At 41.7% G+C, this 12,716-nt stretch overlaps 1 protein-coding gene across 1 annotated transcript in view; it reads left to right on the top strand.

The window, feature by feature from the left end:
- Nucleotides 1-8,373: 8,373 nt before the first annotated feature.
- Nucleotides 8,374-12,716, top strand: part of fbn2b (fibrillin 2b) — a gene marked incomplete at its 5' end in the record, with an annotated part of 54,374 nt that continues 50,031 nt past the window's right edge. Inside the window, one exon of the mRNA XM_079574511.1 lies at nt 8,374-8,546. Within this exon, the coding sequence (XP_079430637.1) occupies nt 8,374-8,546 (173 nt within the window). The remainder of the gene's footprint in view (nt 8,547-12,716) is intronic.

A 12,716-nucleotide genomic window follows, 5' to 3' on the forward strand; every position in this document is an offset into this window, starting at 1 on the left:
GTGATCTTTAGTGTCAAAAGTTCTCAAAAAGTAGTCTCAACCAAGAGGCCTTGTGATTATACAGTAAGTACGCATCTGGAAACATAACCTTGTCTAGATGACTCCTTTTTGAGAACTTTTGGATGTGTAAGGCATTATTATTTCGTACTTTGAATTAAAAAAGTAGTCCTTTAGAATCTCGTCATTTCTTCCTTGATGATTGCACTTGGACTGGTTTTACTCTTTAGTAAAGTAGTAGTCTGTATCTACTCTAGGGCTCGCCTTGGGGTTTCAGGTTATATTGGCAGTGTTGCTGTTATTTTAGTAGCAGCGATAGTTTATATTGCGGAAGGAGCTTAGGAGTTATTTTACTTCCAATTTTAGGAATCCATAAATTTTGACTTGAAGATCATGAACCTATTTGCACCATGGAGAAAATACTGTTAAACTTCCCGTACAATGTTTTTGTGAATCCATGTTTAAGACTTGTGCCGGTGGATGCAAAGACAGCACTGACCTACATTTCCTTTAAATGAGTGGAAAAATGTTGTCTGTGCTGTGAGGATGTGATGGAGACAGATATGAGGTGATGCGCTGTAGCAAACACAGCTGCGCTCTTCTAGTGCTGACCTTGGGAGAGACCAGAGCCATACTGACCAGCTAACACGTGTCTGAACCATTTGTATACATTAGCGATTGTCAGGGTGAAAATAGACTCAGGAGGTCTTCAGATCTTGCTCTCTCTCTCACTTTTGAGAGCTCTATAGACAAGCCCCTCCCTCCTGTCCGTTGTTTTTTGGTTTGTGTAAAAAAGGCGTGGGTGGTCCATTGATACATTGCTTTAATAGGGCTCAGACTATGCATGTCCCGCCAGAATAGAGCTCTGAGCCTAAACAAATGTGGCACAGAGAAAACACATGCTGTTTGTGCTAATAAAGCGATTTAAAATCACTTAATATACGTCATTTGTAGAGGAGATTGTATCTTTGTTCTTTGCAGAGACTGAGTTTGTTCTGTCAGTGTCCATAAACAGAAATGAGAAGCACTGAGGGTCCAGACACCCGCCAAGGCTCTGAAATTCAACCCTGTGACCAGACAATGACTATTCTGAAAGTTAATCTATTTCCAGCCATCATTGTTTTGTATCTTACTCAAGAATTGGACTTGTGTGTAAAATATACTATAACTTATATTATTTATGCTCATTACTGATTCTTCTTGAAACAACATTTGCGTATGTGAATAATATTCTACCCCCAAGGCAAAGGCCGTTTATTCTGCACTATACAATCATTAACAGGCCAGCAATGCCCAAAATACATGTCTGATGTGCAGTGGGTAGGAAAGTAAGTCGTTTTACATGTATTTTACAGGACTGAAACTACTGCTTTTAAGGTGACAGAACATTACCTGATGCTCGGCCCTGTAATAAGAAATGTACAGTTCAGCAAGGACCGGAACTGTTTCTGCAAAGTCACCCTGCTACCCCCCCCCATTTTCTCTCATTTGTGGCCACCTTCTACAGCCCCACTCTATTGAAAGTCCTCATAATTTATTAATGATGTAATTTTCTAATATAATTTTACACACAAGTTATATCACAAATAGCGCTGTTTCTTCTTGCCTGTTAAACTACCTCATCAGTGCAACAGTTATTTTCACCTGTTTTCAGAGAGTGTTATTGGACTATGAGGCAATGCTCTCTGGGGAGTCGGGTAAAGACAGGAAATTAGTCATTGGGCTGTAAACGATGGGCACAGGGCAAAGCTCAGAAAGTTAAATGGCGGTACATCATCATAACATGGTGAAATGTTTGAGATGCTCTGGTCAACCACAGGTTACCCACGTTATGTTCCAAAGGGGAAGCATCAAGGCAGATCCAAAGACTGAAATCAAGACAAGCAAATGCGTCATGCTTTTGCTTTGGGGTAAGCCTCGATAACTCTCTGAACTTAGTCGTGCAGAACAGCTGGAAAATATTGTGAAGTCAAACGCTTATGACAACTTTATGGTTCGCTAAAGTGCAAATGTTTAAGCAGAGAGGAATAGCAGCATCAGAGTTGTAATATGTTTAGTTCCTGAAATAAAGTACCTTGGTCCAATTTCCTCTGCGTCCGCTCCTCCATAGGGGGTTTGGGCTACATTTCTTCACCTTTGGCTTTTCAACTCTCTGACTTGAAACCACACCTAGCTTTAAGGCAAAGGCGGAGCTTTGGAAAAGTTACTTGAAATGATTTACTCCAATGGAAAACAGTCCTAAAATCTTTGGCATTAATCCGAACATAACAGTCACTGTTTCAATTGTGCAATATTTCAACAAATGTAAAGGTCACTGAAAAGCATTTGATTGTTATTATTTCTTATGATTTTTTTCCTCTTTATGTTTTTTCATTGACATCTGCTACCATTAAAATGTACATGCGTAACTTCTACTTATAACGTATTTGTTCAAATCAGTTTTTAGAAAAGACAAAGCAGTCAATTTCTATGGTTGACACATTTTATGGTACAGCAATATTGTGCTGGTGCCCCTAGTTCTGAGCTGTGGACTTAACAGTTTTAGGGAGGAATGACCTCACCTCAGCTCCCCCAAGGTTTGAACAGGAAATAGTGAGTGCCGCCTCACCCCCACCCTGCTCTGTTCTCCTGAAGAGAAAACATCACTATAGTACCGAGGTATGCCTCCTAAATATCCACAACATTGAAACTCCCAGACGCACTGTATATATTTGTATATTTTACATCAAAACATGATTATGCCCCACATAAGCAAACATGGGATCAACCTTTTTCGGCCTCATTTCTGTTGCGGATTGTCGGTGGGAATTCCTGCCGTAGTTTGGATTCCTTTGAGAGGGAATGTTTTATGCTTCTTTTAAAATACAAAGGACTTGCACATCTGAAAGCCATTACCCCCTCGCACTGCTCGAAAGCAGGATTCTTTCCACTCTCTTGGAATCACGCTGCAGCCTTTTGTTTGACTTTTTTCATTTCTTTCTATTCTCCAGCCTCTTGTCATTTGCAGTTACAAGGAATCTCAAGTCTCTCTCATCCAGAAAGTCAAGAAAAGAAGACCAAGCGTGAACTCCCGTGTCAGACACATAATTCTCTCCTCACTGTATATTTTAACAGTCGTTTAGCCGTGGCTGGGTTCAGATTCGCTGTGCCTCTTGGGAGTAACATCACGTGCAATAAGCTGCCTCTTCCTGCAGTGCAGCTCACAAAAACAGCTGAAGGTTTCCCTCATCATCACAACTAAATGCATCGGCGTGTTTGTGTGGCATTTTATGAGATCACGTATGTCGATCCTCTGAACACGGTCATTCGTTGTCTCCGCTTGTGCAGTACTTTGAAGTAGTACATTCCTCTGTTGCTGCATCACTGCACAGCTGTGAAAAGCCAGGTTGTTTTAGTGAGTACAGCTGAGTGGCATTTTGGGTATAGGGTGAGGCAAGGCATACCTGTCCTGTACCTTCAGTGATGAAAAAGTACAATCACAAGTGCAACGTTCACTGGACGGCCACATTCTGTCTCCTTCTTGGACATCATTGCTACAAACTGCAGCACACTCCCCAAATCATTCAGAAAAGCAGCCACCACCAAGGCTATAGACTTGCACTTCCATTACTACCAGTGCTACTGCCTTGTACTATGGCCTGTATTGTACTACTACTATTACCCCTCTTCATTATTTCAGGCACTAAAGATAAAGGACTGTTTACATTGGAAACCCCTTTTGGTGATGTATGTTACAAGAAATGATTTGGACTTCCATATTTTACTTTCCTTAAACACAATCAGCAGAGCAGTTTGCCTTTGATCAGGACTGACCATTATTAACATTCGGTGCAGCCAATTCAAACACACACTGTATGTTCTTGTACATTTTCTTGCCGTGCTGAATGCATTCTCATGACTCACACGACTGCGTTTTGTGTTTCTCTAGTGCCTAATAAATGTTTGAATTCCATGTACATTTCTTGTACATACTACATCTTGTTTTAGACCTGAGGCAGGGAATTTCAGTTCACACATTCTCATGAAAGAACAAGCATGGGTTCACCTTTATCGTGTTACACTTTTATGAAACGCTCGAGTGGTTGCTAAAATATGTTTTAATGTGACTGTGTCAAAACTCTGTCCCAAGAATGAAAGAATTTATGGTTAAACCCAAGTCATCTGGGTTTTTTGTGACCCATATGTGCACTGGATCACCTCTGTGGGCAGTACAGTACAGTATGACTAATTCTGGCGCTCAGTCTTTTGTTCGCTTAGTGTGTCATGGAAATGATTTAGGAATACAGCAATCTCCTGGACAGGGTTGGAGATGTTAAGAACCATCGCAGGCCCTGGTGGTCTCTCCTGGTTTGATATTTCAGCATAAACTGGGCTGTATGTCAAGAATGCATCCAACATGAGTCAAAAGTAGAGCTTCTCTTCGCTTTCCATAATCCCAACCATATTGCAAGGGACATAATTAAAACAATAATCTTGGGGACTTTGATTTGAAAGGGAATTTAAGCAGTTGGGCCACTCCTTTTTATTCTCAGTGGACCCATAGTGGCACTATGGAGGAAACTAGACTGTGGCCAGTGTAAAACAAATGGCTTTCCTTTGTGACCTTTGCACAGCACAAAACAGCCACAAGCCTTTTGCTGAAAAACAGCCAGAGAAAACACAATATCATGGCGTGTATGGCAACAAAAGTGTTTTCCTGTATGCATTGGGTGGAAATTCAGCATGAGACATCTGTGCTAAATATGTTTCGTTCACATGACATCACAACTTTCTAAACAGCCAAGAATTATATTGTGGTTACTATAGTGTCAAATTATGCTTTATATCTCTGTAATGGCAAGAACAATTCACATGAAACAAAAACTGTCACATCTCACAAACAAAGGTGTTGGTGGTGACAAAATAATGTGCTTGATTTGGACTTTCAATACATGAATGCAACCTAAAGTACATGTGATGTAAAATGTTGCCAAAGTATCAACCCTGAGGGGAAAAGCTAATACAACAGTGCAGTGGAATAAATGTCAACTAATAGTAAGTCAGTTTAGAATTTAGTTTAGTTGAGCAGTACTTGTACATTCATATATTTTTTCACATTATACGTACAGTTATGGATGCTGTACTGTCTCTACTGCTTTGTTTCATGCTTAGTGAAAAATATCCAAAGTTTATTCACTTTTTGTTCCATCCTTGATCAGTGGTGTTCTTTGGCCTTGTGTGAGAGTGTGTGGCCAAATGTAGATCATCTGCTTGTCTGGGCCGCATGTTGGAGGCAGATACAGCAAACTGCATGTTCCCCATTAGAAACAAATGCCATGTTCAACAGCATGAAGCCAGCATGTGTTTTCTGTGTGAGGAAATATTTGTCTCAGTCGTGGACAAAAATGTAGACAACTTGCTAAAATCAGATTGAATGGGAATGCCCGTGCTCGCTATTGTTCAATCATAGGTTTCTCAGAGTCATAGAGTGTTCTTGGTTCCCTTTTTCTGATGCCTTTGCCTCAGAGTTTACATTCACCCGTTCCTTGATTCCCAACCTGTTGTTAAATCATCGCTTAAATCTTTTTCTAAATGTATTTTTGGAGAAATTTAGATTTGTTTCACCCTCAGCACTGCTGCATCTTAAGGTATCACTGGCTTTGTCCTCAGCCAGAACGTTAGTTACAACCATTAATCTTATTTATTAATCCTTTCCCAATCTTGTTATGAAGTCAACTAAGTCAGCGCTATGGTGTAGCCTATATTTGAAGACTTAAAGCAGTACTAAGTAACTTGTTTACCTTAATGAATCGTGGTCCCTCTGGGGGTAATACAAGTGTTAATGGGATAGGTATGGGTGTTTCATCTCCCCCGGTGTCTCTGCCCAGAAAACCACAATTGCAGCTTTCCCTGAACCGGGCCTGAGGTCCCATTACACACTAATGGAATCACGAAGAAGCTAACAGGCACTTAAACAGCATTTACAGCCAAGTTTGAGTGAAAAAAATATCTCCATTGTGTAATTGGATGTACAAAATCCCTCTCTCCCTTTATCTTTTCTGACACCTGTAGTGGCGCTTATGGCCTCTAGGGGCATGAGTTACTTAGTACTGCTTTAAAAGTTTGTATTGTGAAATTTTGAGGATAACATTCAGCCTCTCTCCTAAACACTCCAGAGGTAAGTGGACTTTAATGATAACTTGCATCTACTTTCTCTGCCCAAGTTTCATGATATTATGAGGAACAGCAATGATTGCATTTCTATTCTCAACTGTGAACACCTAGCACAATAAATTGCTTTTCCAGAGACTAAACTGGCTCTATTAGGGGGACGTCAGGTGTTATTTGGGTGTTGTTGAAATCACAGTGGGTAGCAGCATCTCTGGTGTGCACAGCTGTCCGCACCCATATACCACCCATGCAGTTAGCCCCTCTGCCAAGGAGACTTCCTATCAGCAACCAAACACAAGGATGTGTCAATCACAAACGGCTGTAAACATGGATGTCAGCAGTAAACTGTCGGGAGAGCAGTGATAACCAGTTTATTCGTGCAGCCTATACTTTGCACGAGGTCTGTACTTTCTCTTTAGACGGTGTATTTAAATGCGTCTACTGTCTGCAGCGCTTTTGCCAGGGAGAGTAACTGTCGAGTTTTGGCTCTTATCAGAAAAGCGGGTCGCCGACAGGAGGAGGAGGAGGTGTGCTGGCGGACTGATGCGAGACCCCGCGTGGAGGAGCCCGGTGCGTGGCCTCTGCACGAACAACTTAAGGAGACTTGAGGAATGTGGGTTTGTCCTGCAGTCCGTTACTACCCCCTCTCTCCCACTCGCCGCCTGTCTCTCAGTGTGTCCCCTCCCCTCTCTCTCTCTCTCTCTCTCTCTCTCTCTCACAAGCAGGACAATTCCCCAACTTTTCACTTTTTCCCCGCAAGGCTATAGTGCAATATTCCATTGTGGGGCACGTATCCTGTCTTTGATTCAGTTTGAGGGCTCCTCGACGCGCAGGGACTCCCCGACTGCTACCAGGTAATTGTGCGCGCACTGTTCACCTATCAGTGGCTTTGAGAGTGACTTGAGCCTCGCGTAGCGTCGCTTTTTTTCCCCCAATGCGCAGATTGTATGGTGAGTTATGGGTCTGGAAAACGACCCGCGGCTGCGAAACACTTCTATCACATTTACGATGTAACAAATATACCCAGAGTTAAACATGCACAGTTGAGGAGTGAGCGTTTCAGGAGCAGGAGCTGATGCAGCGCTTTTCTCCATTCATAAAAATTGCGGTGACATGCAATAGGCCTATGTGTTAATTGTGTCAAACAAAAGTGCGCTTGTGCTACAACAGATAACGGTTCTGGATCATATTTAATGGGAAAAGTTAGGTCTTCAGTAGCTCCTCGTGTCTAAGCTGCCAATCACTTGATCCTGAAATCTTGAAATCAGTTTTTTTAAAGTCAGAAAGTTTGATGTTGGGAATGCTGATGCCCCAGAACGGGCTTTTATTCTGGAAACTTTTACTGCAGCTCAGTAGTTTCATTGATCCGTTTGTGGAAGTAAAGCAATGCGTCTATTTGCCACTCTGTCAGTCTGTGTACATGCATCTCGCCAACCCAAATAAGTCAATGCGCTGTGAAATCCAATGTCTCCACGATTCTGTTTTAAAATGAATTCCTGTCACTTCTTCTTTTTCTTTTTCTCTTTCGCTTCACCTCTTCTTTGCTTTGTTCTTTGCCAGTGCTGAGGTTATATATCACTTGAGGCTCACAGTGCGCTCTTAAACCCAGGCTTTATAATGAGACAGAGCAAAGAAAATAAACCTCATGCGTACCCAGCCCACTTAGGTGTTTTTCCATATAATAGAATAAGCCTGGTCTGGTCAAGGGAATATGTGGATATAATAAACCTTTATGGCTTACACTTTCCTTATTTGGAAAGGTAATTGATTTTTGTTAAATATCGATTGCCCTCTTGCTCCCCACGTCTCAAATTCTCATCTTACTTTTTCAAATTAGCCACTAACTTCAAAACATCTTTTTGCCATTCAACTTTGAAAACCTTACTTTACCTTTGTCTCGCTCTCTGGAAGACTTTCTCCATTCTCAATTCCCAGAACGCTCTGATCATGAGAACTAACTTGTCTTCAAGAGAACCGCCCAAAAACAAAATGCCTAACATAGCACAATGTATGATCCTGATTTGTGGAGTATTAAAATAAAAACTGAAGCTTCATGGCAATTAGTGTTTGATGTGCTTTTAATCTTTCAATCTTTTTGTTCTGTGTAGCCCTGCTGTGGAGTGCACCCAGGGACTTGGTGTGGATCCAAGTCTAAATCCTTGTGTGGCCTGGGTCCATTAGTTAAACCAGGAGTCTGAGAGGCAGTGTTGGAGGGCTGACTGACCTATGGCATCCATGATGCTGGCCCAGACACTGCTGGGATGGGTGTGTCTCACGGCTGTCCAGGTGGTGGGTTCACAAACGGGGACTGGAGCCTACCAAGCAAGCCGCTTCACCGGGACAGCCGAGCAGAGGGAAGTGCAGCGGGTCCGTCGTCGAGGCCAGGAGACACTCAGAGGGTAAGAGCACCTCCCATCATTGTTTGATGGAAAGACAATGAGAACAGTTCATTTGACTATTCTGTTTGGGTTTACAATCAACAGAAAACTTTTGTGTCTGGAGATAGATTCATAAAAATAAATAAATAAATAAAGGAGAATGAGAAACTGTGTTTCTCATTCTCCTTTCCTGGCAGCTCTCATTACACTGCTGTGCTTTCTGGGACCAGGCCAGAGCTCGCCTTATGCTAATTTATGCTGCTGAATACTACCACATTGTTTTCTCTAAACAGCACATGTTTGACCTTAACAGAAATCTCCCAGTGTACTTACTGCAAATCAGCTTTTTCATGGGAAAGACAGACGGGGATTGCTATATACACCTCATGAAGGGCCGATGAGTGAAAAACATGACCCAAATTCCTCAGTGTACATTAGTTTAGCTGAGTAGTGGAGGTACTGGTGCTGGGGCGACAGATGGGGTATATGAACATACATGTACATGTATGTAATGTGTATTTAGGTGCTGTTTGTTTGACTGTCTGCATGTGGGGAGCATGCAGTGAAATGAACTAGAGGGATCACCGCTCACCAGCTGCAGCCCATCCTCCTTTTCACTTTCTGTTACCCCAAAGTAACAGCATGGGTGTGGAGATCTGTGTCATATATATATGTCAGAGTATATTATTGCACTTCTTCCAAAAACAATGGATGTTCTATGCAACCAATATTTTTGTGTCTGGATCAGTTGTTTCAATCAGGCACCCATCTGTCCCAGCTTATGACCCTCTGAGTGCCAAGCCACAGGAAATGAGGTATTCGTATGACCCAAGTGGGGTACAGAAAGGGGCATTTGTTTCAATGCTTTAGGTGATGAAATAACATGGGAAGGGGCAATTTTGACAAAAGGAACAGATATGGGGAAACGTATGGAAACAGTGGAGACAAGTCTTGCGCGGAAAAAAAATCTTTGTAAGGCTGTCAATTGTTTTATTACTGTAATCTATTTCAAATATGAAAGCATGATTTGATTCAACACAATGTAAACTGGGTGCATTAACATTTTTGTGCTATAACCATTTGTTGTCCCAGAAACAAATAGATGTAATAGGTAAAGAGAAAATGGTTGAAACAGGAGCACGAGCACAATGCCATAGTATTCCTATCAAACTGTTCTCATGAGCAGCTAACAAAAGCCTGCAGACTTTTTCCATTACATTATTAACTTCTGGACGCACTACTGAGTCTGAAATCAAATGGGTGATGAGATTATCCCAGTCTACTTCGGTAACAATAGCCTGACTTGTTTGACAATGCTGTGCAGGTTTTATTTGATAGTTTTATTTGAGGTGTACTTGTCACATGAATTTGACTGTGGGCAAGTGTTTTATGGGTTGAATTTACTTTCAGTCTGTCTTTGTTTGAGTTTTCTTTAAACAGTTTGAAATAAGAAATATATATTTATCATCTGAATGGTCCCTGCTAAGTCACAGTATTTAGAACGTATGACCTACATTCCCCCACCTGTGACACATTGTTTTACGTGTAAATCCAATCGAAATGTTTTGCCAATGGAAGTGTGCTATCGGTACCTTGGCGTGCCTGGATGGTCTGTGTGGGAGAGTTAGTTTAATGACGGTCATTACGTTGGCCTTGGGCTGGGGTGCTCTGTTTATTTGCTGGCTCTAGCTCCAGATCCCCTGCTCTGTCTCTGCTGCACTGCCCTGATGCCGACTGACTCTGATTTATTGGCTCCCACAGAATCCTGGCTTGGGTCCACTTTAGGGTGTAGCTGATCAGACTGAGGCGCGCTGCCTTGCATGTGATTGACTGTCTAGTCTACTCTGGTGTGGAAAAAAGGTGTGAGACTGACCAATTTGCATGGGTTTTATTAGAGAATTTGTCCATTTAACAGGATGCTTTGTATGTGAATCCAACTTCTCTTTAGCAGCAGTTACTTCATGCGCTCAAACTTGGCTCATTTTGCCCAGACGCCTTGGCTACTGGCTGTCTGGCTGGGCCCTTATATATGATGTCCATACCACCACACAGACTTGGACTTAAGCAAACAAAAGCATTAACATAATTTGACCTGGATAAGGTACGGCCTTCCCTAAGTGGTATGTGAACTGAGCAAAGATTTGTAAGGGTACACCTCATACTTTCTTGGACCAAAGGCACAGTTTTGTCCAGACTCTTTGGCTACCATTGAGCTTAGTTCATTTGACTCAGGTGCAGCTATGACTTGGACTTACTTGAGCAGTCCATCATTACCAAAGTGACTTTAGGTGGCAAAATGTTTAGTGGATATGGCTTTAATGTCTTTTTTTTTCCATTTCAGCTCGATTTATGGCTATGTTCAGACTGCTGGCTAAAGTGACCCACATTTATCTTGTACAATGTGGCTGTTCATGCTTTTTATTTAAGTATTTGTAATAACCCTTTGTAGACGGATACAGTAGATAGATTACATTTACATTTAGATACATTATTGTTTTGCATCTCCGTATCAACACAAAATACAAAGACATATGTACAGATATAAGACATTTCCCAGAGACATGAAAAACAATGGTCCACTCGTCACGACACACTTAGATTTTATGACTTAAGCTCCTCATTTAGTTTCAGGATGGACTGATGAACAAAGGAATTCCTCCTCAATCTGACTTTATCAAAGTATGGCACACAGTACCCTGATGGCAAAAGCACATATTCAGGGTTCAGAACATGGCTGGGGTCTGAGGCAATGCTCTTAGCCAGATGTGTTGTTATGGAATGCGGCCTCGTACTGTCCATCCAGGGGCTGACCTACAATCTTTGAGAAGATTTTAATCAAGTGTCTCGGTCCAGATTTGGCAGTGACATAGAGACAGCTGTACCACACAGCCTTACAGTACCGCTGAGAATCACAGAAGTGAAGAACAAAAGCAGCACCTGACGAGACGCTCCGAAAGACCGCAGGCGTCGGAGGAAGCGTATTCTTTGTTGTATGTAATTCGGCCAGCTTTTTAGCTCCCACTTTAGAACACCACGCAGACTGGGCACACTTTTGCTAAGAAACACTGGCTGCTGAGTCGTCTAGCTGGGTAGACATTAGTTCTATAAAAAAGGAGTTTCCCTTAAATCCTGGCCATGTATCAAACTACTGTCATGACTTGGACTTCATATTGCAAATTTGGTACAATATGTAAATGGGAGAAAGTCCCTTACTTCAACTGGAACTGTGGTTTTATTCATGTTGGATTCTATTTCAGGGTTTTATTTGTCTGCCCTTTACAGTAAGCTAACGTGCCGCCCAGTCTTAGTGATAATGACAGGATTATCTTGTACAGCTGATTGGTATGTGCATTAGTTCTTTGCACAAAGTTGAACAAGGTTGCATTACTTGATTTAATTGAAATTCTGGCAAGTATATTTATTGCGAGTAGATTTACAATTTAGGTTTTAAATCAAGATCCAGTTTGCAGTGCATATTTTAAATATATTTAGGAGGCATAAACATTTAAGAGATGGCTGAAGCATGAAATGTAAGAATTGAAGCCGTTGCTGTTTAGTTTGTGACCATTATAGATTTTGCGATTATTTTTGCAGACCTAATAGGATAAAAACTACTGATTTGCTGTAATTGTTGGTATTAGGAAGCCATCGCTTCAGGTATTTCCTTGTCAACATCTGGACTTTCCATACATTCCTCTTTCCACTCACAGATACAGGAGTTATTAGCCTCTCACCACATTAGCCGCTCGTTACAGACAGGACTGAGATGCTCATGTCTCTGCATCAGCTGGTCACAGGTCAAAGATCAGGTGGCCTTTTCCCCACACTGTGCTTAGATTTACAGTCTGGTGTCGTTGTCATGGAAACACAGTATTTGTACTGGTCTCCCATTGGTCAGTGTAAAAGGCAGCTGCCCTCATCTGGTTTGAACTTTGCCCCTGGATTCCTGCATTGAGGGTGGACCCTGGGGCTGTAGTTTCTTGGGTTGTGTAAGACCCTCTTTTAGGTGGGTCAACATCGTTAGTTTTGCTGAAATAAATGTTGCATGCCAACATTGATTACACTAATATAGCAATTTATTGCGCTACTGCTATTCCCAAAAATGCACCATAAAAAAATTCTCAAATCGTAGATCTCAAGATCAGATAAGATAGTGAGATTTGATACGTTTACAAGTCATGTGACAAAGAC

The sequence above is a fragment of the Gobius niger genome (genome assembly GCF_951799975.1).
Source record: "Gobius niger genome assembly, chromosome: 17".
Taxonomy (NCBI): Eukaryota; Metazoa; Chordata; class Actinopteri; order Gobiiformes; family Gobiidae; genus Gobius; species Gobius niger.